This window comes from Procambarus clarkii, chromosome 46 (assembly GCF_040958095.1).
Source record: "Procambarus clarkii isolate CNS0578487 chromosome 46, FALCON_Pclarkii_2.0, whole genome shotgun sequence".
Taxonomy (NCBI): Eukaryota; Metazoa; Arthropoda; class Malacostraca; order Decapoda; family Cambaridae; genus Procambarus; species Procambarus clarkii.
The window spans coordinates 28,801,723-28,826,814 of NC_091195.1; the positions used below are offsets into that span (position 1 = coordinate 28,801,723).

At 44.5% G+C, this 25,092-nt stretch overlaps 1 protein-coding gene across 1 annotated transcript in view; it reads left to right on the plus strand.

Annotated features, from left to right (window-relative positions):
- Positions 1 to 24,872, plus strand: part of LOC138350590 (uncharacterized) — a 189,249-nt gene extending 164,377 nt beyond the window's left edge. Inside the window, exons 7-10 of the mRNA XM_069301613.1 lie at positions 15,960 to 16,236; positions 16,447 to 16,830; positions 17,874 to 18,030; positions 24,857 to 24,872. Coding sequence (XP_069157714.1) covers positions 15,960 to 16,236; positions 16,447 to 16,830; positions 17,874 to 18,030; positions 24,857 to 24,872 — 834 coding nt within the window. The remainder of the gene's footprint in view (positions 1 to 15,959; positions 16,237 to 16,446; positions 16,831 to 17,873; positions 18,031 to 24,856) is intronic.
- Positions 24,873 to 25,092: the final 220 nt, after the last annotated feature.

Genomic DNA, 25,092 nt, shown 5'->3' on the forward strand with positions numbered 1-25,092 from the left:
GACATATATATATATATATATATATATATATATATATATATATATATGTCGTACCTAGTAGCCAGAACTCACTTTTTGGCCTACTATTCAAGGCCCGATTTGCCTAATAAGCCAAGTTTTCCTGAATTAATATATTTTCTCTAATTTTTTTCTTATGAAATGATAAAGCTACCCATTTCATTATGTATGAGGTCAATTTTTTTTTATTGGAGTTAAAATTAACGTAGATATATGACCGAACCTAACCAACCCTACCTAACCTAACCTAACCTACCTTTATAGGTTAGGTTTGGTTAGGTAGCCGAAAAAGTTAGGTTAGGTTAGGTTAGGTAGGTTAGGTAGTCGAAAAACAAATAATTCATGAAAACTTGGCTTATTAGGCAAATTGGGCCTTGCATAGTAGGCTGAGAAGTGCGTTCTGGCTACTAGGTACGACATATATATATATATATATATATATATATATATATATATATATATATATATATATATATATATATATATATATATATATATATATATATATATATATATATATATATATATGTCGTACCTAGTAGCCAGAACATACTTCTCAGCCTACTATTCAAGGCCCGATTTGCCTAATAAGCCAAGTTTTCCTGAATTAATATATTTTCTCTAATTTTTTTCTTATGAAATGATAAAGCTACCCATTTCATTACGTATGAGGACAATTTTTTGTTATTGGAGATAAAATTAACGTAGATATATGACCGAACCTAAGCAACCCTACCTAACCTAACCTAACCTATCTTTATAGGTTAGGTTAGGTTAGGTAGCCGAAAAAGTTAGGTTAGGTTAGGTTAGGTAGGTTAGGTAGTCGAAAAACAATTAATTCATGAAAACTTGGCTTATTAGGCAAATCGGGCCTTGAATAGTAGTCAGAGAAGTGCGTTCTGGCTACTAGGTACGACATATATATATATATATATATATATATATATATATATATATATATATATATATGTCGTACCTAGTAGCCAGAACGCACTTCTCAGCCTATTATGCAAGGCCCGATTTGCCTAATAAGCCAAGTTTTCATGAATTATTTGTTTTTCGACTACCTAACCTACCTAACCTAACCTAACCTAACTTTTTCGGCTACCTAACCTAACCTAACCTATAAAGATAGGTTAGGTTAGGTTAGGTAAGGTTGGTTAGGTTCGGTCATATATCTACGTTAATTTTAACTCCAATAAAAAAAATTGACCTCATACATATTGATTTGGGTAGCTTTATCATTTCATAAGAGAAAAAATAGAGAAAATATATTAATTCAGGAAAACTTGGCTTATTAGGCAAATCAGGCCTTGCATAGTAGGCTGAGAAGTGCGTTCTGGCTACTAGGTACGACATATATATATATATATATATATATATATATATATATATATATATATATATATATATATATATATATATATATATATATGCTCGAGGGGCTCGTTCTTAGCCCCTCCAAGTGCGAAATTATTGCATCTAGTGAAGTAATCATTAGAGCAGTGAAATCAGTTCTACCAGAAGCCTCAGTCGTTAAACCTACCGACAGCACACTACTCGGAGCACCTCTGGGCCACAATGCCATTGCTGCAGTCCTTGACGAAAAGTTTAGAGACCTAAAGAGGATGGAAGAGAGAATTGGGGACTTGGACTCCCACGATGCCCTCTACCTTCTCACAAAGTGCCTTACCCTGCCCAGGCTAACATACTTCTTAAGGTGTGCACCAACTTTTGGCAACCCACTTCTAAATCAATATGATGAGCTCCTCAGGTCAATATTCAGGAAGGCGCTCAACCTAGATTTAGATGACAGTCAGTGGGACCAAGCAACACTACCAGTGAGATTTGGAGGGATAGGCATACGAAAGGCAACTGAGGTAGCACTTCCAGCATTCTTATCCTCATGTACAGCAGCCAACGAATTGGTAGGGCAGATCCTACCAGAGCGTATGAGAGAGACAGCGGGAACTCATGATCAAACGTTCATCGAAGCAGCCAGACAATGGGACACCATTGCACACCCTCAACCCCGACCACAAGTCCCAAAAGACCACAAGCAGGCCCACTGGGATAGCCCCATAATGGAAAAGACTGTCACAGCAATGATTGACAACGCTGATGCTGAAAACAAAGCCCGCCTCCTAGCGGTAACAGCACCCCACGCCGGGGATTTTTTATTTGCTGTGCCCAATGCAGCCCTGGGAACTCGCCTCAGTCATGACGCTCTCCGCATTGGAGTTGCCCTTCGCCTTGCCGCCCCCATCCTCACCGAACATAGGTGCATCTGCGGAACTGCGATGGCAGACCAATATGGTCGTCATGGTCTGGTATGTCGTAAATCACAGGGTAAAATTGCAAGACATGAAGAAGTCAACGACATCATCAAGAGGAGCCTCGCCACAGCCCGCTGCCCGGCACAAAGAGAACCACACTTATCCAGACCTAACGACCCTCAGAAGCGCCCTGATGGGGTCACCTTGCTACCTTGGAAGGATGGTAAGCAAGTGGTATGGGACTACACGTGCGCTGCCACACTGGCCAGTACCTACCTCCACTACAGCACACGTGAAAGCGGTGGTGCTGCTTCTTTCAGGGAATCGCAGAAAATTATTAAATACAGAGGTCTAGCACACTGCTACAGCTTTGTTCCGATCGGCTCGGAGACCCTCGGTTCGTGGGGAAAATGTGCATTGAAGTTCCTGAAGGAATTGGGGGACAAATTGATCAGCGCTACAAAAGACCAGAGAGCAAAAAGTTTCTTGTTCCAGCGCCTCAGTGTTGCGATTCAGAGGGGAAATGCCTGTTGCGTCTTGGGCACTAGTCCAACTTCAGAGGAATTCGAAGAAGTGTTTGACTTGCAACAATGATCGAACCCGTCTGTGACATTCATCAATGTTTCCCATTGTTGTGTTCTTCAAGAGATCCATAACCTTTAAGCACCTTTTTGCATTATTATTTTTGTATCAACCCATGTATATCTTGTAACCATCAAATGCATAATAAAGCACAAAAAATATTCAAGGAAGGGGGTGGTTGGAGAAAAGCACACAGAAACTGTATTGGAGGGGATCTAAACATTCCCTCTAATGCGTTATGCGTGGTTTCCTCCGAGGCTATGGGTCCCCCTTCTTCCAGCTAGAGGTGGTACTCCCTTCCCTATTTTATATATATATATATATATATATATATATATATATATATATATATATATATATATATATATATATATATATATATATATATATATATATATATATATGTCGTACCTAGTAGCCAGAACTCACTTATCAGCCTACTATGCAAGGCCCAATTTGACTAATAAGCCAAGTTTTCATGAATTAATTGTTTTTCGACTACCTAACCTACCTAACCTAACCTAACCTAACTTTTTCGGCTACCTAACCTAACCTAACCTATAAAGATAGGTTAGGTTAGGTTAGGTAGGGTTGGTTAGGTTTCGTCATATATCTACGTTAATTTAAACTCCAAAAAAAAGAAATTGACGACATACATAATGAAATGGGTAGATTTATCACTTCATAAGAAAAAAAATAGAGAAAATAAATTAATTCAGGAAAACTTGGCTTATTAGGCAAATCGGGCCTTGCATAGTAGGCTGACAAGTGCGTTCTGGCTATTAGGTACGACATATATATATATATATATATATATATATATATATATATATATATATATATATATATATATATATATATATGTCGTACCTAGTAGCCAGAACTCACTTCTCAGCCTACTATTCAAGGCCCGATTTGCCTAATTAGCCAAGTTTTCCTGAATTAATATATTTACTATAATTTTTTTCTTATGAAATGATAAAGCAACCCTTTTCTCTATGTATGAGGTCAATTTTTTTTTATTGGAGTTAAAATTAACGTAGATATATGACCGAACCTAACCAACCCTACCTAACCTAACCTAACCTATATTTATAGGTAAGGTTAGGTTAGGTAGCCAAAAAAATCTAGGTTAGGTTAGGTTAGGTAGGTTAGGTAGACGAAAAAACATTAATTCATGAAAACTTGGCTTATTAGGCAAATCGGGCCTTGAATAGTAGGCTGAGAAGTGCGTTCTGGCTATTAGGTACGACATATATATATATATATATATATATATATATATATATATATATATATATATATATATATATATATATATATATATATATATGTCGTACCTAATAGCCAGAACGCACTTCTCAGCCTACTATGCAAGGCTCGATTTGCCTAATAAGCCAAGTTTTCATGAATTGTTTTTCGTCTACCTAACCTACCTAACCTAACCTAACCTAACGTTTTCGGGTACCTAACCTAACCTAACCTATAAAGATAGGTTAGGTTAGGTTAGGTAGGGTTGGTTAGGTTCGGTCATATATCTATGTTAATTTTAACTCCAATAAAAAAAAATTTCCCTCATACATAATGAAATGGGTAGCTTTATCATTTCATAAGAAAAAAATTAGAGAAAATATATTAATTCAGGAAAACTCGGCATATTAGGCAAATCGGGCCTTGAATAGTAGGCTGAGAAGTGCGTTCTGGCTACTAGGTACGACATATATATATATATATATATATATATATATATATATATATATATATATATATATATATATATTGTGACGGAGTTCCCCCCCTTACAATTCTCCCACGCCTGCAGTAAGAGTCATGTCTACTTTTCCCAAGCGTTCTCTACGTTGCAGGCTACAATTTGATATATGGGAGAGAGTGAAGTGTTCTCGGAGAGCCGAGAAATTTGTGAAATAGTGATATTTTGGCCTGTGGTTTAGGCCCTTTAGGGAGCCAAGATGGCGCTTACCTCTCTGATCTCCCGCCAAAACCGTGTGACGTCAGTGGCACCGGATTGGTCACCGACAGCAATGTGGCACCGGGAGCCAATGAAAACCTCCCGTGGCGAAAGTGACGTCACGAAGGAAGGGGGTCCGGCCAGCGCGCCGGGCTGGCGCCATCAGTCATACACGACACGTCATAGAGGTCGGACGTGCGACGAGTGGTCCTGTCTGTCGGACAGCTGTTTCCCACTACCGTGGATTTACGCGTCATCGGAAGTTCGCCAGTACTCTGAGAAGTCTTCCCTAGTTCATGTGTTGAACCAGAAGAGGGAATTGACGGTTATTTGAGCAACAAGTGCTCCAGTCAGGTACTGTGCCAGTAGCAGTGAAGCCGTGCAGTGACGTAGGTTGACGTCGGTGGCAATTCACCAGTTCGTGACAGCGTAGTGGCTGACAGAGCCACTGGGTAGCCGAGGAAGAGAGGACTATTTGGGGAAACCGGACGACTGTAGCTGAGACGTAGGCGACAGCCGTTGCTGGGAGAAGACGACGGCCAGGAGACCGACTCCAACCTTCAAGAAGTCAAGGAGGAGGACGGACCTGCAGTGAGGAGGCACGGAGACGACGCGCTAAACGGTGGGACGACGAGAGGCTCTGATAGGACACGACGACGTGTGGTGTGGGGGCGTTCCCGACACGAGGACCAGGAGCTACATCTCGACTCTCATCGGAGGATAGGGTGAAGTAGGTGGTTCTAGTTCCCTCCCCATTCCCCTTTAGTTAGCTATGTTATTTGGCTATATTTTCTAGCCTGAAGATTTTATATGTCGTGAGCAAGTCTCACCTATGTCACGGTAAAGCACCAGGGTGCTAGACAGTACTATCAAGAGTACTTGTAATATTCATGTTGATTGTTGGTGTGTACAGGCACCAGGAACCAGTGATAAATTTACTGTGTTGTGTATATCTTTCTATAGATTTTGATATGAACATATAGTGGTAAAATATATATATAAGATTATGCCAGTATTTGGAGGTTAGGCTATGTGCCCAGAAACTATTAATTTTCCATGTATTGATGATTGATTTATAAACCATATATATGTCTATGTTCATTCAGTGAATAATCATTTGTGAGTACAGTGAATTATTGCGTTATCGCCAACGAGAGAAAGTACTGAAAACTCCAGTGTTAATATTTCATAATATATTGTTGGATAAATAACAATGTGAAGCCATTACAGTGAATCATTATAGCATTGATTGTAGAAAAGACTGTTTGAGCCTGAGTACAGTGTAACTGAGTAGTACGGTTTATTTGTGCCAATATCGAGTGTGCGAGTTTCTAGTAATATTGGAAAATTTAAAGGAACAGCGCGCGTGAATCTAGAAAACAAGCAAAGTTCGCGCGGAGAGGCCATTGCAATCAGCTGTTCTTGACACTTGATGAGGAGGGGAGAGTGTTGCCCTCTTGCGGTCGCATAATATCCGTGGGAATTACCGGCCGAGTCAGGATCAGTTGATTTATCGATTATTGTGTGGCCTTGTGACATCTTTCATACATTTTAAGTAAAATACAAAACTCTCTTTGTGTTTTTATCATCCCCTCCATTGATCTTGTGGCTATACTATACCTGTAAACATAGAGTGATAACAATAAGTACCTGCCTGACTCCTGATCTTTGAGTGTGACCTTGCCAAGGCTACCACTGAATACACCAGTCCACTGAGGGTGTTACTGGCCACCTTAAACACCAGTTGGCGACCTTGTGATTAACCGTAGAGCCCTATTGTTGGGGAGGGCACACGACAGTCGATGCGATCGAGTCGTGTTCTCACTCTTTCTTAATTAGAGGCCGTTAAGATTGACTGGGAGACTCTCCTGGCGTGCAGTGGCGCCGTGAGGATCGAGGGAAGACCCGCAGGGCTACGGTGAGTTACCTTGAGCATAACTTTTGCTCACCCCAGACTAGAGAGAAGAGAGGTGAAACCCCCAACATTGGCGACCTTGCCAGGATATAGATCGGAGTAAAGGTTGCAGTGGTACTTGGCGGTGGTGTTAGAGATCAGGTGAAGGTTATCACTCGTAGCACAAGATGGAGGATGATAAAGTAGCGAGGTTTATTGACTCTAGAGACGAACAGGTGCTGGAAGAGTGCACCAAGGCACAGTTACAGGCTATAGCGGATCATTTTGGAATAAAGCTGAAATCTGCCCGAGTTGGTGAAAGAAGACTAGAGATAATGGCTCAGCTAAAGGCTCGAGACGAAGCTTTGGGGGAGGAACGGCCCCAAACACCTGCCAGTGAGGGTGAACACCTGAGTATTGGTGGAAGCAGCAGGGGATCCAGCGGCAGCAGGCACAGCATTAAGCTGGAAATAATGAAGCTGCAGCTAGAAGCGCAGCTGAGGAGAGAAGAGGCACAGCAGCGCAAAGAAGAGCGAGAAGCGCAGCAGCGCAAAGAAGAGCGAGAAGCAGAAGCACAGCTGCGCCGGGAAGAGCAAGAGCGAGAAGCACAGATGAAGCGTGAAGAGCGAGAAGCACAGATGAAGCGTGAGGAGCGAGAAGCAGAAGCGCAGCTGAGGAGAGAAGAGGCACAACAGCGCAAGGAAGAACAGGAACGAGAAGCACAGCTGCGCCGGGAAGAGCAAGAACGAGAAGCACAGCTACGCAGGGAAGAACGAGAGCAAGAAGTTAGGCTGAGACAAATGGAAATAGAAGCCAACCAGGAGGTGGAGCTGAAGCGAGCTGAACTGGGACTAGGTGCCCCGGCCCCGCCACAGGAAGACCGACGAGTGAGGGAACGAGACCTGCCGGTCTTTGTGCCTAGTGAAGCCGAAAGTTTCTTCGATCACTTTGAGAGAGTTGCTGCTATGAAGAGGTGGCCGAGGGCGGAGTGGGCGGAGTTGGTCCAAGGAAGGCTCACAGGGGAAGCTCGCCAAGCCTTCACTATGCTCGACTTCCAAGAATGCACTAACTACGATGCGGTAAAACGAGCTGTGCTCCGTTCCTTTAAACTCACGCCAGAGTGTTACCGGAAGAGGTTTAGAGAATGTACCCGGTCACCAGGGAAATCGTATGCGGAGACGGCGAGGGACATGGAAAGAAAGTTCCTTAAGTGGATGGACTCTGAAGAAGCGGGGTCGGCCGAAGAAATCAAGGAACTAATGGTCATGGAAAAGTTTATGTCCGTGCTCCCTCCTGAGATCAGGATGAGGGTCAAGGAGGCGGACATAAAGGACCTGAGGGCCGCAGCCGACCGGGCCGACATGCTAGAGGAAGCCCTACGCCCACGCAGAGAGGGACAGAACCGACCACCCGCATACGTCGGAAACGATCGGAGTTATAGAAGGACGGATGGATGGAGGGCAGGAACGAGTTCTCCCAAATCCCATTTCTCAAGTTGGAACACCCGAGGAACAAAAGGTGTTGTAGAGCCGATAGGGGAGAACCAAGCTGAGAGCTCGGGAACTGTTACTGCAGGGAAAGAAACGACAAGTGAGGCGGGAAAGACACAGGGTGTGACGGTCTCTGGAGGCAGTGCTAAGGCGAGCGGTGGCGGATGGTCTCCGCCGAGGGGCCGCTGCTACAACTGCGGAATACCCGGACACGTCGCGCGGGAATGCAGACGCCCTAAGCAGCGGGGACATGTTGCTTTAGTGATGTTCGAGGACCAGAGGGCCGAGGGAGTGCGGGATGAACCCGTGCTGAATGGGGAGAAGAAAGTTCACCCATTCATGTGTCAAGGAACCGTAAGGATGGGGGTCGCAGACCCCATCCCAGTGAAGATGCTAAGAGACACCGGGGCTGACTTTACCCTGGTAAGTGAAACCCTGTTCCCCGAGGGTTACGAAAGTACCAGTGTGGGGGTGGCACGGGTGGCCACTGTGGGAGGCCCAGTGAGGATGCCCCTACACCAGGTAACTTTAAATTCCGAATATGGCTGCCAGACCCTAGAGGTGGGAGTCTGTACATCAATGCCCAAGATGGAGGCGCAGGTCATCTTGGGGAATGACGCGTGTGGAGGATATGTCCTCCCGCATCTCGTGAAAGGCGAAGAGTGCCCAGAACAACACGAGGAGACAGGCGAAGATTTGAACGTCTGTGGGGACGAGAAGGGAATCGCACCGGTGGCGATCCCAGTTTGTACTGAGACACCGAGACAACGCGAAGAACCAGGAGGTTGTGGATCTGATGGGGCTGAGGAGTCGATTGACAGCCTGGGAACAGATCACCTCTGCGTAGGACCCAGAGAACGAGTGGAGGGCGAGAGTAGCCCGAATGGTGAGTTGCAGGTGACACTCGCCAGTTCTCTAGGGGTAAACCGCGCTCGTCTCGGAGAGTTACAGCAAGAGGAGTTCCCCGAATTGGTTAGTAAGGCCGAAGGAGGCCGTGTGGGTCCTGAGAAGGCTTACTTTCCGTTTATCTATATTATATGTGCCATGCTATTCATGCTGAAGGAACGATGGACACCAGGAGCGACCGTGGGAGCGGTGATTAAATATGTCCAGAAGTTCAAAGAACGTCTCATTAGAGTGAAGAAACTGGCTAGGAAACTCCTGAAGAAGGCGCAACGTAAGATGTCGGGGTGGTACGACAGGAGAGCTGCGCAGAGGGATTTTCAGGCCGGATCCAAAGTAATGGTTGTGCTGCCAGGTAAAGGTAGAGTGACCAGGTCGCGGTTCAAGAGACCATACCGAGTGCTGCGACGGTTGGGTCCAGTGTCGTACGAGATTGGGAAGCCGGATGGACCCCGGAAGAAACAGGTGTGTCACGAAGGCCGCCTGAGACCTTTCTTCACTGTGGAAGGAAGAGCCGCCAAGCAGGACGGAACGATGTCCCGAGAAACCCAGCGGAAGACGGGTCTGAGTGTACCGAGGGACCGAGAACTCCCGGAGGAGGAAAGTAAGTGGTCCAGGGCGGACGGCACCAGTCTCACCCGCACTGAGAGTCTGACAAGGATCAAGGTCAAGCACATCAAGGGGAAGGACGACGTAGTGGCGGACGCCCTATCCCGCATCCACTAACCAGACATGACTCTTATTTTAAGGGGAGGGGTATGTGACGGAGTTCCCCCCCTTACAATTCTCCCACGCCTGCAGTAAGAGTCATGTCTACTTTTCCCAAGCGTTCTCTACGTTGCAGGCTACAATTTGATATATGGGAGAGAGTGAAGTGTTCTCGGAGAGCCGAGAAATTTGTGAAATAGTGATATTTTGGCCTGTGGTTTAGGCCCTTTAGGGAGCCAAGATGGCGCTTACCTCTCTGATCTCCCGCCAAAACCGTGTGACGTCAGTGGCACCGGATTGGTCACCGACAGCAATGTGGCACCGGGAGCCAATGAAAACCTCCCGTGGCGAAAGTGACGTCACGAAGGAAGGGGGTCCGGCCAGCGCGCCGGGCTGGCGCCATCAGTCATACACGACACGTCATAGAGGTCGGACGTGCGACGAGTGGTCCTGTCTGTCGGACAGCTGTTTCCCACTACCGTGGATTTACGCGTCATCGGAAGTTCGCCAGTACTCTGAGAAGTCTTCCCTAGTTCATGTGTTGAACCAGAAGAGGGAATTGACGGTTATTTGAGCAACAAGTGCTCCAGTCAGGTACTGTGCCAGTAGCAGTGAAGCCGTGCAGTGACGTAGGTTGACGTCGGTGGCAATTCACCAGTTCGTGACAGCGTAGTGGCTGACAGAGCCACTGGGTAGCCGAGGAAGAGAGGACTATTTGGGGAAACCGGACGACTGTAGCTGAGACGTAGGCGACAGCCGTTGCTGGGAGAAGACGACGGCCAGGAGACCGACTCCAACCTTCAAGAAGTCAAGGAGGAGGACGGACCTGCAGTGAGGAGGCACGGAGACGACGCGCTAAACGGTGGGACGACGAGAGGCTCTGATAGGACACGACGACGTGTGGTGTGGGGGCGTTCCCGACACGAGGACCAGGAGCTACATCTCGACTCTCATCGGAGGATAGGGTGAAGTAGGTGGTTCTAGTTCCCTCCCCATTCCCCTTTAGTTAGCTATGTTATTTGGCTATATTTTCTAGCCTGAAGATTTTATATGTCGTGAGCAAGTCTCACCTATGTCACGGTAAAGCACCAGGGTGCTAGACAGTACTATCAAGAGTACTTGTAATATTCATGTTGATTGTTGGTGTGTACAGGCACCAGGAACCAGTGATAAATTTACTGTGTTGTGTATATCTTTCTATAGATTTTGATATGAACATATAGTGGTAAAATATATATATAAGATTATGCCAGTATTTGGAGGTTAGGCTATGTGCCCAGAAACTATTAATTTTCCATGTATTGATGATTGATTTATAAACCATATATATGTCTATGTTCATTCAGTGAATAATCATTTGTGAGTACAGTGAATTATTGCGTTATCGCCAACGAGAGAAAGTACTGAAAACTCCAGTGTTAATATTTCATAATATATTGTTGGATAAATAACAATGTGAAGCCATTACAGTGAATCATTATAGCATTGATTGTAGAAAAGACTGTTTGAGCCTGAGTACAGTGTAACTGAGTAGTACGGTTTATTTGTGCCAATATCGAGTGTGCGAGTTTCTAGTAATATTGGAAAATTTAAAGGAACAGCGCGCGTGAATCTAGAAAACAAGCAAAGTTCGCGCGGAGAGGCCATTGCAATCAGCTGTTCTTGACACTTGATGAGGAGGGGAGAGTGTTGCCCTCTTGCGGTCGCATAATATCCGTGGGAATTACCGGCCGAGTCAGGATCAGTTGATTTATCGATTATTGTGTGGCCTTGTGACATCTTTCATACATTTTAAGTAAAATACAAAACTCTCTTTGTGTTTTTATCATCCCCTCCATTGATCTTGTGGCTATACTATACCTGTAAACATAGAGTGATAACAATAAGTACCTGCCTGACTCCTGATCTTTGAGTGTGACCTTGCCAAGGCTACCACTGAATACACCAGTCCACTGAGGGTGTTACTGGCCACCTTAAACACCAGTTGGCGACCTTGTGATTAACCGTAGAGCCCTATTGTTGGGGAGGGCACACGACAGTCGATGCGATCGAGTCGTGTTCTCACTCTTTCTTAATTAGAGGCCGTTAAGATTGACTGGGAGACTCTCCTGGCGTGCAGTGGCGCCGTGAGGATCGAGGGAAGACCCGCAGGGCTACGGTGAGTTACCTTGAGCATAACTTTTGCTCACCCCAGACTAGAGAGAAGAAAGGTGAAACCCCCAACAATATATATATATATATATATATATATATATATATATATATATATATATATATATATATATATATATGTATGTATATATATATATATATATATATATATATATATATATATATATATATATATATATATATATATATATATATATATATATATATATTTTGGTAGCAGTGTTTCCTGTAGACATATATTATTAAATATGACCGAAAATGTAAGATTAATAATTCTAACACGAATTTTCTCAATCTTTCGTACATTTCTTTTCCTCCTGAATTAAAAAAATTACCTCCTGAATGGAGCTAATTCAAAAATCAATTCTCCAAAATTCATTTTTATTTCTAGTCTGACACGACACTTGAGCGAGTTTCGTAAAACTTATTACATTTTCAAAGACTTTACACATACACAACTGAATAGAACTTACATATCTCCGATTTGTTTATATCTACATTTGAGTGAGGTGGATGGGGTGAGGTGGTATTTAATAGGGTATTAATTTCATCAACACAAGATAGAGCACGAAAAAATGGGTATTGAAATGGAAGTGATTGTAGAAAGCCTATTGGTCCATATTTCTTGATGCTTCTATATTGGAGCGGTGTCTTGAGGTGGGTAGAATATAGTTGTGCATTAATTGGCTGTTGATTGCTGGTGTTGACTTCTTAATGTGCAGTGCCTCGCAAACGTAAAGCCGTCTGCTATCGCTGTATCTATCGATGATTTCTGTGTTGTTTACTAGGATTTCTCTGGCGATGGTTTGGTTGTGGGAAGAGATTATATGTTCCTTAATGGAGCCCTGTTGCTTATGCATCGTTAAATGCCTAGAAAGAGATGTTGTTGTCTTGCCTATATACTGGGTTTTTTAGAGCTTACAGTTCCCAAGAGGACATTTGAAGGCATAGACGACGTTGGTCTCTTTTAAAGCGTTCTGCTTTGTGTCTGGAGTTTCTCATGAGTAGGCTGGCCGTTTTTCTTGTTTTATAGTAAATCGTCAGTTGTATCCTCTGATTTTTGTCTGTAGGGATAAGGTTTCTATTAACAATATCTTTCAGGACCCTTTCCTCCGTTTTATGAGCTGTGGAAAAGAAGTTCCTGTAAAATAGTCTAATAGGGGGTATAGGTGTTGTGTTAGTTGTCTCTTCAGAGTCTGCATGGCGTTTCACTTTCCTTCTTATGATGTCTTTGACGAAACCATTGGAGAAGCCGTTGTTGACTAGGACCTGCCTTACCCTACAGAGTTCTTCGTCGACTTGCTTCCATTCTGAGCTGTGGCTGAGAGCACGGTCGACATATGCGTTAACAACACTCCTCTTGTACCTGTCTGGGCAGTCGCTGTTGGCATTTAGGCACATTCCTATGTTCGTTTCCTTAGTGTAGACTGCAGTGTGGAAACCTCCGCTCTTTTCCATGACTGTTACATCTAGATCGTGGAGCAGCAAGCCGTAGTAGATGAAATGCAGAGATGGACGCGATGAAAATCATAGCTGTGGCGAGGGTGTTGGCAGTGTTCCATCACAGCAAACAGTAGCAGTAGAGGTCCAGTGAGAGTCCATGTTGTAGTCCATCGTGGCTGGGTATCGTCGAAACTCTCTGGGGTCACCAATGTAACGGTTCTATTATTACGTAAAGTATGGTGACAATAAACACAGACACTAAGATACTATATATATATTTGGTCTAATATACAGAAGTACACAATTGATACTTTGGTGTGAGTTGAGCGCACTGAGCGTCGGTACAGTATCTCGCAAGTGTCTGCTCTAGACCACACTTGAAAGTAGACTCTGGTTAATGTTTGCTATTCTGCTGCTTATTTTTTTATTTTTTTTTTTTTTTGAGATATATACAAGAGTTGTTACATTCTTGTACAGCCACTAGTACGCGTAGCGTTTCGGGCAGGTCCCTGGAATACGATCCCCGCCGCGAAGAATCGTTTTTTCATCCAAGTACACATTTTACTGTTGCGTTAAACAGAGGCTACAGTTAAGGAATTGCGCCCAGTAAATCCTCCCCGGCCAGGATACGAACCCATGACATAGCGCTCGCGGAACGCCAGGCGAGTGTCTTACCACTACACCACGGAGACTGCTAAATTATATGCTCGGGTAACACCTCACCGTGTTGCCCGGGCAACACCTCACCTTATTCATCTCCAAAGGTTGACAGGAATATTAACAATGCATTTGGAGCGAGTATATTATTGGGATAATCTACTCGCTACAAAAGAAAGAAATTTAAATTGCATAATACGGTTATTGACATTCAATAATAGTAAGATAAAGCAATGAGGACTAAATGGGAGACCAGTGATCAGATGAATATTACAGACTCAAGGGTAGCCTTCTCTTCTTGTATATAAATGAAAAAATAAATTCGTTTGTTTAATTCTAATGCTTGTAGGAGAGAACAGTTGTGAACGCCAGGTAGCACACAAGTTCATGAGCGCCCATAATACTTTTACGCAAAAGACATGTACAGACAGGCGTGTGGCTTCTGACTTCTTTTTTATTGATTAATATTAAATATTAGGCGCTTACCTAAAATAGTTATCATTTTATACAAGTTTAACTATCACATAATAAATATAAAAGGAGGTTATCCAAAAACTGACAGAAGTGTTGTGTTTTGTGCGTTGTATCGTGTTTGTGGGCATTCGGGGTGTGTTGTGTTTACGCTGGCGGGCGGCGTCCTTACCAAGCCCGGATTATGTCTATTACATCACTAAACTTCATTTAATAACTATATGCCTGTTAAGTAGAAGATTTTAATTGTTAATAGCATTATATTGTCGTTTTAATTAATATGGAACACGTACACATGTGCGAAACGTCCAAAGCTGGTGTCCGAAGTGGTAAAAATATTAGTGTGCGATGTTGTCAATGTACGGAGTGTCTTGTATCCCATCGAGCGCCATTTTGTCAACAGCTGCTAGGGAGTGTCCAGAGCATAAAACCTTGGCACAAACTGCACCTATTATAAAGAAGAAGCACTACCATTGTCTGCCAAGTGCTCATATCAAGTCTAACTTAAGAAACAACACTCAAGTCTTGCCCAACCGTCAACATTGACTTGAACATTGATGTACAAGAATGTAACAACTCTTGTATATATATATATAAAAAAAAAAAAAAAAAAAACGAGACACGTCTCCCGCCATAACCACTCATGCAGTCACCCGGAGAACACCATCACACAAACTGCACCTATCAATAAGAAATTGAAGACGCGCCAGTGTCCAAGGTGTGGGAAGGTATTCACTTGTCTTGGAAGTATGAAGTGTCACATGTTAGTGCATTTAGGTGGATAACCTCATCAGTGTCCAGTGTGTGGGAAGAGATTTTGTCGTCTTGGAGATATGAAGTCTCACATGCTAGTGCATTCAGATAAACTTCATCAGTGTCCAGTGTGTGGGAAGAGATTCAGTCGTCTTGGAGATATGAAGTCTCACATGCTAGTGCATTCAGGTGACAAATCTCATGAGTGTCGAGAGTGTGGGAAGAGATTCAGTCGTCTGACAAATATGAAGTCTCACATGCTAGTGCATTCAGGTGACGAACCTCATCAGTGTCCAGTGTGTGGGAAGAGATTTTGTCGTCTTGGAGATATGAAATCTCACATGGTAGTGCATTCAGATGACAAACCTCATCAGTGTCCAGTGTGTGGGAAGAGATGTAGTCGTCTTGGAGATATGAAGTCTCACATGCTAGTGCATTCAGGTGACAAACCTCATCAGTGTTCAGAGTGTGGCAAGAGATTCAGTCGTCTGGGATATATGAAGTCTCACATGCTAGTGCATTCAGGTGACGAACCTCATCAGTGTCCAGTGTGTGGGAAGAGATTTTGTCGTCTTGGAGATATGAAATCTCACATGCTAGTGCATTCAGATAAACTTCACCAGTGTCTAGTGTGTGGGAAGAGATTCAGTCGTCTTGGAGATATGAAGTCTCACATGCTAGTGCATTCAGATGTCAAACTTCATGAGTGTCCAGAGTGTGAGAAGAGATTCAGTCAGCATCGAAGTATGAAGATTCACATGTTATTGCATTCAGGTGAAAAACCTCATGCATGTCCAGAGTGTGGGAAGAAATTCAGTCGTCTTGGAAGTATGAAGACTCACATGTTAGTGCATTCAGGTGAAAAACCTCATGAATGTCCAGAGTGTGGGAAGAAATTCAGTAAGCCTGGAAATATGAAGATTCACAGGATGATGCATGCGGACGAAAGACCTTTTGAATGTGCTCAGTGTGGCAAAAAATTTAGAGTTCGTGGACAAATAATTGAGCACATGTTAGTGCATTCAGGTGACAAACCTCATGAATGTCCAGAGTGTGGGAAGAGATTCAATAAGCTTGGAAATATGAAGACTCACATGTTAGTGCATTCAGGTGACAAACCTCATGAATGTCCAGAGTGTGGGAAGAGATTCAGTCAGCTTGGAAATATGAAGGCTCACATCTTAGTGCATTCAGGTGACAAACCTCATGAATGTCCAAAGTGTGGGAAGAAATTCAGTCGCCTTGGAAGTATGAAGGTTCACATGTTAGTGTATGCATGTGATAAATCTCATGAGTGTCCAGTGTGTGGAAAGAGATTCAGTCAGCTTGGAAGTATTAAGACTCACATGCTGCTGCATTCACGTGACAAACCTCATGTGTGTCCAGAGTGCGGGAAGAGATTCAGTCGTCTGGGAAATATGAAGACTCACAGGATGGTGCATGAGGCTGAGAGATCTTTTGAATGTGCCGAATGTGGAAAAATTTTTAAAACACGTAAATATATAATAGCACACATGTTTGTGCACTCACATGATCGACCTCATGAGTGTCCAGAGTGTGGGAAGAGATTCAAGCGTCTTACAGATGTGAAGAAGCACAAGATAGTTCATTTAGGCAATAGGCTAAAGTTTTCGAGTACGGAAGTCAATTGAGAGAATGTTGAGGTATAATGAGGCACACATTAGTAAAGTAATTTACCTTTAATCTGATATAAAGTTTGGAAATTGAGATTAGTGAAAATACAGTATTGTGCTATCACCATGTCAGTTGGATGTCCTTCAGTGGTAATTGTTATGTGTTAGATATTAAGTCACTGCACATCCTCTCTTGTGTACTCTATATATTTAAAACTCTGAATTGTAATGTCAATCCTGACCTTCAACGCTTCCTAGAAGGTTGTAACAGAACTCATGTGCACCACACCAGAAACAAATATCTATTTGATATTCCAAGAGTTAGACTTAATCAAACTAAAAATGCTCTACAAATCAAGGGACCCAGAATGTGGAATGACCTTCCCAATTATGTCAAAGATTGTACCTCTCTCAACCAGTTTAAGATGAAAACTAAGTACTACCTAATTAACTCCATGTAACCTACCTTACTAATAAATGTCAACCCATGTCTTACTATTTAAAAAAAAAAAATGCTGTTTGTTGACCAACTTGTATATTGGCTATTTTCTACCATGTTCCCCCCTTTTTTTTATCTTTTATTTTTTTTTTTCATTCAATTCAATTTATACTTTAAGCTCAATTACTATTAAGTTTTAGTCTAAGTGTTTTTTCCCCACCTCTCCTTGCCCGAAACGCTATGCGTACTAGTGGCTTTAGGTATTGTATGTACTACCTCTATCTTTAAATCTAACAGAATGTTTGTACTGCAACTTTCCAACTATGTATGTACTGTTCCTAAATAAATTATTATTATTTATTATTATTATGTTTTGATTGAGAAATATGTTTCATCATGAAAGTTAAAGATCTAATGGTATTTTATGATTTTCTTCTTTTATGAAAGTCAGATACTCTTTGTAGACCAAGCAAGAACTAGAGAAGTTGTCAGCAAAGAAGTTAGGTACTCCTCATCGACCACCAAAGAAATAAAGAAGTTGTCAGTGTTGAAGTTAGGAGCTTCTCATAGACCAGGCAAGAAGGAAGGTGTCGGTGTACAAAAACTTAAAATTGTTCAAAGGTAAAGAAATATGTGATTATTTTAATAAAGATGAAACAAAATTTTAATGACTTCATATTTGCATGAATAATTTTTTTTTCTTTTTTGTTCTCTGTAGATCTTTATTTAGCATATAATCTCTGTAGATAAGTTAGACATTTTATTGTAATATTATCTAACATCGGATCTGGTGTAGAAAACAGTTTGATGTACTCAAGATAAAACCATTGTATTGGAATGAGAATTTCAGATTTCTTTGCAAACTCATGTCCATTTTGTTATTTTTGTTTTGGGCCTATTTATGAGTTTTACTACCCTTGATTAGAAGTATGAATTAATTACTTGAGAATTATAGTAGCCTGACTAGCATTTGTAACTGTCCGAGTTAGAATTTTTTACTTTGGCCTAACTTTAGCAGTTAGGCTATATTTCCCCTAACTGGCAATTAAATTAGATTGAACAGCAATTAAATTAGCCTGACTTGTAATTATATTATCCTGAATACCCCCTCCCCTTCCGGCCCGTTGGCGTCGTGAGGGGGCTTGGTGGACGGCTGCCGGAGTGTGATGCTCCGTTGGGCAGTCCTCTGTCCTTTTTTGGCCTTGCACTCCTGCTGCTGTCTTCTCCAATTGTGCCGGATCGCTTTTCCTTTTCCTTATGTTTCGTTTTTCTCCCCCCTCTTCTCCTATCTGCTTGTCGTTTCCTGCCCACCTTTTGCTTGTTTTGGATTATTTCTTTGGACTTCTTCTATTTTGACGCCCGGGTGCTTGAGGAGGCATACTCTTGCACCCGTAGAACTGTAGTACCCGACGTCTCGAGCGAGGGGAACCTTTTATTGTCAATCCCCCTTTCGTCGCTGAACCCGATCTCGACGGACTGACGGTTCTTAAGGTGGCGTTTGTGGGGCGTATACTCACGACGCACCCCTAGGGGGCCCCGGCATGATCGGCGATAGCTTCCTGTTGGGTGTCCTGCCTCTAATTGTGGCTCCATGGTGGGTTTGGGGGCACATTCGTGGATGAATTTGTTACTTTTCGTCTCTATGTCGTTGAATGTTTCCGTTGTACCCTCTCAGGCTCGTGGGGTGGGCGACCAAGCCCCCGAGTCGGCCTGTATTGGAAGACCAGGCTCTGTAGCTCCCGCTGCGTTGGGCCCCGACCTTGCTCCTCCTTTGACCGTCCTGTCTTCTTCCCCCAGCTCCCCTCCCTCCTCTGAGGTTGGGTCGAGCCTCCAGCCCCCGGTGGTGACCACTTCGTCCCCTGGTGTGGCTAAGTCTTTCGTTGTGACTACTGCGCCTTTTGACCCCTCTCTCTCTAGGGGTTCTCAACGCCGTTCGCGCCCCAACCGCACTCGCTCGATTCCTTCCCGTGCTGATGCGTATCAGGCCTTGTTTGGTCCTGCTTCATGGGCCAAATACTTTGATCTCCTCCCTCTTGATTCTGCGCCTCCTGACGATTTCTCCCTCCATCGGCATCTTGTAGATTCCGTGGATGCGTATGTTACTTTCAACCCCACTCGTCTCGGTACACGTGTCGTTGCTGCTCCTTCTCAGGATGCGGCTTCCCGCTTGGCTGCCTTATCTTGCCTTGGCGAGATCCCTGTTCGGGTCTCCAAGAACGTTCAGATGAATTCCAGTGTTGGCACTATTCTCCTCCCACCCCATGTTGCAACCGGTGTTCGGAATCTGCAGGATTGCCACGATGATATTCGGCATATCCTTGATGCCCAAGGCCATTCTATCCTCCAGGTTGACTCGTTTACTCGTCCCCCTCGTGGTCGTCGCCGTCAACCCCTTCGCGTTGTGAAGATCACCTTTGATGGTAGGACCCTTCCATCCTCTGTCATTCTTGCTGGTGCTAGGTGCTCTGTCCAGGAGTATATTCCTTCTCCTCGACTTTGTAATAAGTGCTGGAGGTTTGGGCATGGTGCCCTCCGCTGCTCTGGGACTGTCTCTCTCTGTCCTTTGTTGTGGGAGTGAAGGTCACTCTAAGTCGGAGTGCACTTCTCCCCAAGCTCGCTGCCTCAACTGCGGTGAGGCCCATCCTACGTTCTCCCGTGCCTGTGTCCATTACAAGCTTGAGGCGGCCGTCCTTAACCTGAAACACCGGGAGCGTTTGTCTTTTCCTGAGGCGAGGCGCCAGGTTCGCCGGCTCCCGCCTTATACTAACATCTCTTATGCTCGCGTGTTGCGCTCTTCCTCTCCTCGTCCTTCCCCCCTTCCTCAGACTCTCAACCGTTTCCGGGCCTTGGACCCTGATACGCCCACTGCCCCCTCCTCTGTTCCTTTGAGTTCTTTCCCGGGGGGTCCCCCTCCTGGTCCTCTGTCTGGGGTTCCCCTTCTTTCAACCCGGTCTGTCATGTCTCCTGTGTATTCTTCCTCGTCCCCCTCTGATCCTCCTTCCCATCCTCTTCCTCCATCTATCGGCTCTCCCCGCCGCCTGTCGGTGCAGGCGGATGTCCATCGCTCTCCTAACGGCCGTCGTGTGTGCTCTCGTTTGGCTTCTCCTGTTGAGACACTGGAATCCGTTGCCCGGTACGTAGTTGCTGGGACACCTGTCTCTTTAAGTCAGAAGCGTAAGCCTGGCTCCTCTCCTTCCTCTTCCCCGGCGGGTAAGAAGGCTTCGCTTTCTTCCTTAGCTCCTACTTCTGGCTCTGTTGCTCCTTCCCCTCCCGAGTGTCCCGCTCTCTCTTCCTGATTTGAAACACCACCTAGACTCCTTGCCGGAGCCTGTGCTCCTGCTGGGTGACTTCAATTGTCGTCATTCTCTTTGGGGTGACGTTCTGACGAATACCCGGGGTCGCCTCCTTGAGCCGTTTCTCCTATCTTCTTCCCTGTCTCTTCTGAATTCTGGTGAGCCCACTCATTTGGACTCTCGGACTCGCACCCTTTCTTGTCTTGATCTTTCTCTCTGCTCTTCTTCTCTTTACTTAGATTTCACGTGGCAGGTTCTTGATGACCTCCATGGAAGTGATCATTTCCCCATCCTTGTTTCCTTTTTCTCTTTTCGCCCTTCCCTCTCTTTCCCTAGGTGGCAGTTTGCTAAGGCAGACTGGACCCTATTTACCCTCAGTGCTGCTCTCTCTGACCTCTCCCTTCTGCCTCTCTCTCGCGCTCTCCTCCTTTTTCATGACACTGTCTTCAACGCTGCCCTCCGCTCTATTCCTCGCTCTTCCTCTCGGGGTCCGCGGAAGTGCGTTCCCTGGTGGAATGCGGACTGTGCTCGGGCTGTCCGCTGTAAGCGTGCAGCCTGGAAGAGGCACCGCCGTAGGCAGACGACCGATTCTTTTCTTTTCTTTCGGAAAGCGAGTGCGGTGGCCCGTAGGGCCATCCGTACGGCTAAACGTGAATGTTGGGCATCTTATGTCACAACAATTACGTCCGAAACCCCTCTGGCCCAGATCTGGAAGCGTATCCGCAAGATAGCGGGTAAGTTCGTTCCCGATGTTTCACCGGTCCTTCACCTCCATGATACTCTTGTGGCGGTCCCGTTGCATGTCGCTTCCGAACTGGGTTCCCACTTTTCTTCTGTTAGCTCTGGTCTTCATCTTCCCCAATCTTTCCTTCTTCGTAAACCTGTCCTTGAGTCTCGTCCTTTAGATTTCTGCACTCATCTTCAGCTTCCCTATAATGATCCCTTCTCTCTCTCTGAACTTCGTTCTGCCCTGGCCCTCTGCGGTTCTACGGCGGCGGGCTCCGATGGTATTCATTATGAGATGCTTCGCCATCTCCCTCCGAGCACGTCTCAGTATTTACTGAGTCTGTATAATCGGATCTGGGAGTCGTCGTCAGTCCCTGAGGACTGGCTCGATGCCGTTGTCCTCCCTGTTCGCAAACCGGGGTCTCTGGGTTCTTCCCCTAAGGACTTTCGCCCTATTGCTCTCACAAGTTGTGTCTGCAAACTCTTTGAACGTATGGTTAACGTTCGTCTGATGTGGTTCCTGGAACACCATCACCTCCTCTCCCCTTCTCAATTTGGTTTCCGCAAGTGCCGCAGCACGACAGATGTCATGGTGAACCTTGAGGTCTATATTCGTACTGCTTTTGCTGCGAAGACCTCCGTTGTTGCCGTCCTTTTTGACCTGGAAAAGGCTTACGACACCACTTGGCGTTATCATATCCTATCTCAACTTCATTCTTTTGGCCTTCGTGGTCATCTCCCTCTCTTTCTCCGCAGCTTCCTCTCTCGTCGTTCCTTTCGGGTGCGCCTTGGTACCGCGCTCTCTCCCTCTTTTCAGCAATACGAAGGTGTGCCCCAGGGTAGTGTTCTGAGCACTACTCTTTTTCTGGTTGCCCTCAATGGTCTTCTTTCCTCTCTTCCTTCTGGTGTCTTCTCCGCTCTCTATGTCGATGATCTTACCCTTTGTTGTCAGGGTGATGATTCGCCTCTCCTTCAACGCCGGCTTCAACTTGCAATTGATTCCGTGTCGTCTTGGGCCACTGATCATGGCTTCAAGTTCTCTACTTCTAAGACTTGTGCCATGACATTTACACGGAAACGGGTTGTTCTTCGTCCCTCTTTGTCACTTTATGGTCATCCCCTTGAATACAAAGATTCTGCGAAGCTTTTGGGGTTATTCCTTGACACTCGTTTGTCTTGGTCTCCCCATATCTCTTACCTCCGTGTTGAGTGCTCTAAGGCCCTTACCCTCCTTCGGGTCTTGTCCCATACTTCTTGGGGGGCAGATAGGCGCACTCTCCTTGCTTTACATTCCTCTCTCGTCCTGTCTAAGCTCGATTATGGTTGCCCTGCTTACTCGTCTGCTTCTCCTTCTACTCTTCGCCGTCTTGATGCTTTGCACCATACTGGGTTGCGCCTCAGTTCTGGTGCCTTTCATTCGACTCCCGTCCTTAGCTTGTATGTTGACACTGGCTTCCTGTCTCTCCAGGACCGCCGTGATCGCTACTGTCTTCGCTATCTTGCGCTGTCCTTGCAACATCCTTCCTCTCGCCTCTGTCGTGCTTTAACTTTTACCCCTCCTGCGGTTCCTGTTCCTCTTCACCACCTCCCTCTTTCTGTCCGGTTATCTCGCCTGCAGGATTCTCTTTCCGTTCGTATTTCTGATGTTTCTCCTCGTGTTGTTCCTTCTTTACCCCCATGGAGGGTCCCTCTTCCGCGGTTTTGTACATCCTTGACCCGTATCACTAAAGCTTTTACCCCTCCTACGGTTCTAAAACGCCTTTTCCTCGAGCACTTTTCTTCTCACTCCCACTCCGTTTCTGTCTTCACCGATGGGTCTAAGTCAGCGGACGGTGTTGGCTACTCTGTTGTTTTTCCTGATCGCACTTATATGTGTCGCTTGCCTCCGGAGACTAGCATCTTTATAGCGGAACTCTATGCTATTCTCTATGCTCTTCGTCTCCTACTTTCTCGTTGTCAGTCTTCCTTTGTAGTTGTTGTTGACTCTCGTAGTGCCCTCATGGCTCTCGGGTCCTTTAATCCAGTTCATCCAGTGGTTGTCGAGATCCAGCATTGGCTGTTTCTCGTTCACAGTAAATTTAAGTCGGTTGAGTTTTGTTGGGTTCCCAGCCATATTGGTGTGTCTTTAAATGAGCGTGCGGATGCTGCCGCCAAGGAAGCTGTCCGCTCTTGTCCCATCTCTCGTAAGGGCATTCCGTATTCCGACTTTTACCCGGTTATCCATTCCTCAGTCCTTACCCGTTGGCAGGCTTCTTGGTTGTCTGTTACTAGTAACAAGCTACGTACTCTTAAATGTTGTTTCCTCGTGGCAGTCCTCCTTCCACCGTAACCGGCGGTGGGAAACAGCTCTGGCGAGGTTGGGTATTGGCCATACTCGCTTAACCCATGGTCACTTGATGGAGCGCCGCCCTGCTCCTTATTGTCCTAGTTGCATTGTCCCTCTTACGGTCGTGCATGTCCTTCTTGAATATCCTGACTTCCAGGACGAGCGTATGTCTTGCTTTCCGACCGCCCCTCGCGGTCACCTGTCCCTCGATAGAATTCTTGGTGACTCAGATACTTTTGATATCGTTCGCCTTATGCGTTTTTGTTCTCGTATTGGCATCCTTGGTGATATTTAGCACCCTCTGATTATTTTGCATCTTTGATGGTGCTACATAGCCTTCCCGGTTTGGTGCCTTCTTTTGATAATTACTTACTTACTTACTTATCCTGAATAGTAATTATGTCTGCCTAACTGGTAATTATGCCAGCCTGACTGGTAATTATGTTAGCCTGTCTAGCAATAATTTTATCCTGTAATTGGCAATTGTGTTATTCTGTAACTGGCAATTATCTTATCCTGTAACTGGCAATTATCCTATTTTGTAACTGGCAATTATCTTATCCTGTAACTGGTAATTTCATTATTCTGTAAATGACAGTTACCATATAACTGGCAATCATATTAACCTGTAACTGGCAATCATATTAGCCTGTAACTGGCAGTCATATTAGCTTGTAACTGGTAATTTTGTTAGCCTGACTAGCAATTATATTAGCCTTATTGACAATTATATTAGCATGTAACTAGCAATTATATTAGCCTGACTGGCAATTATGTTAACCCAATTGGCAATTATATATGTCTGACTGGCAATTCAAATTTTTTTAATTTGAATTATGTTAGCCTGACTGGCTAACATAATCCTGTATTTATTTATTTATTTATATATATACAAGAAGGTACATTGCTTGTGAGGATACATAACATGGTATTAGCATTCTTGTAAAGCCACTAGTACCCCTAGCATTTTGGGGAGGTCCTTAATCTAACATAATTTTAAGTAGGTAAATTCTAGCAAAATTTAAAGTGATAACCGGTAAATGGCAAGAGAGAAATTAGTAGGTATATTTTAACACATCGGTAGCTCGTTTTTTTTTTTCAGGGATATTCCTGAGTAGGCCATAAGCCTTTGGCTGGCCCACTAAGTGCTGTTTGTTTCTGTTTTACTTGGGTGGAGTATGAGTATTTATGACTCGTATCGTCACTTCAGTAAGATTTTGTTCCATGTATTTAACAACTTCTTCTGCTCTGTTGAATCTAAGTTGAAATCTTAATGGGTTTGTAACTCTGAACTGTGTTAGATAATGTTCCAGTGCCAATATTTAGCATAAATAGCCA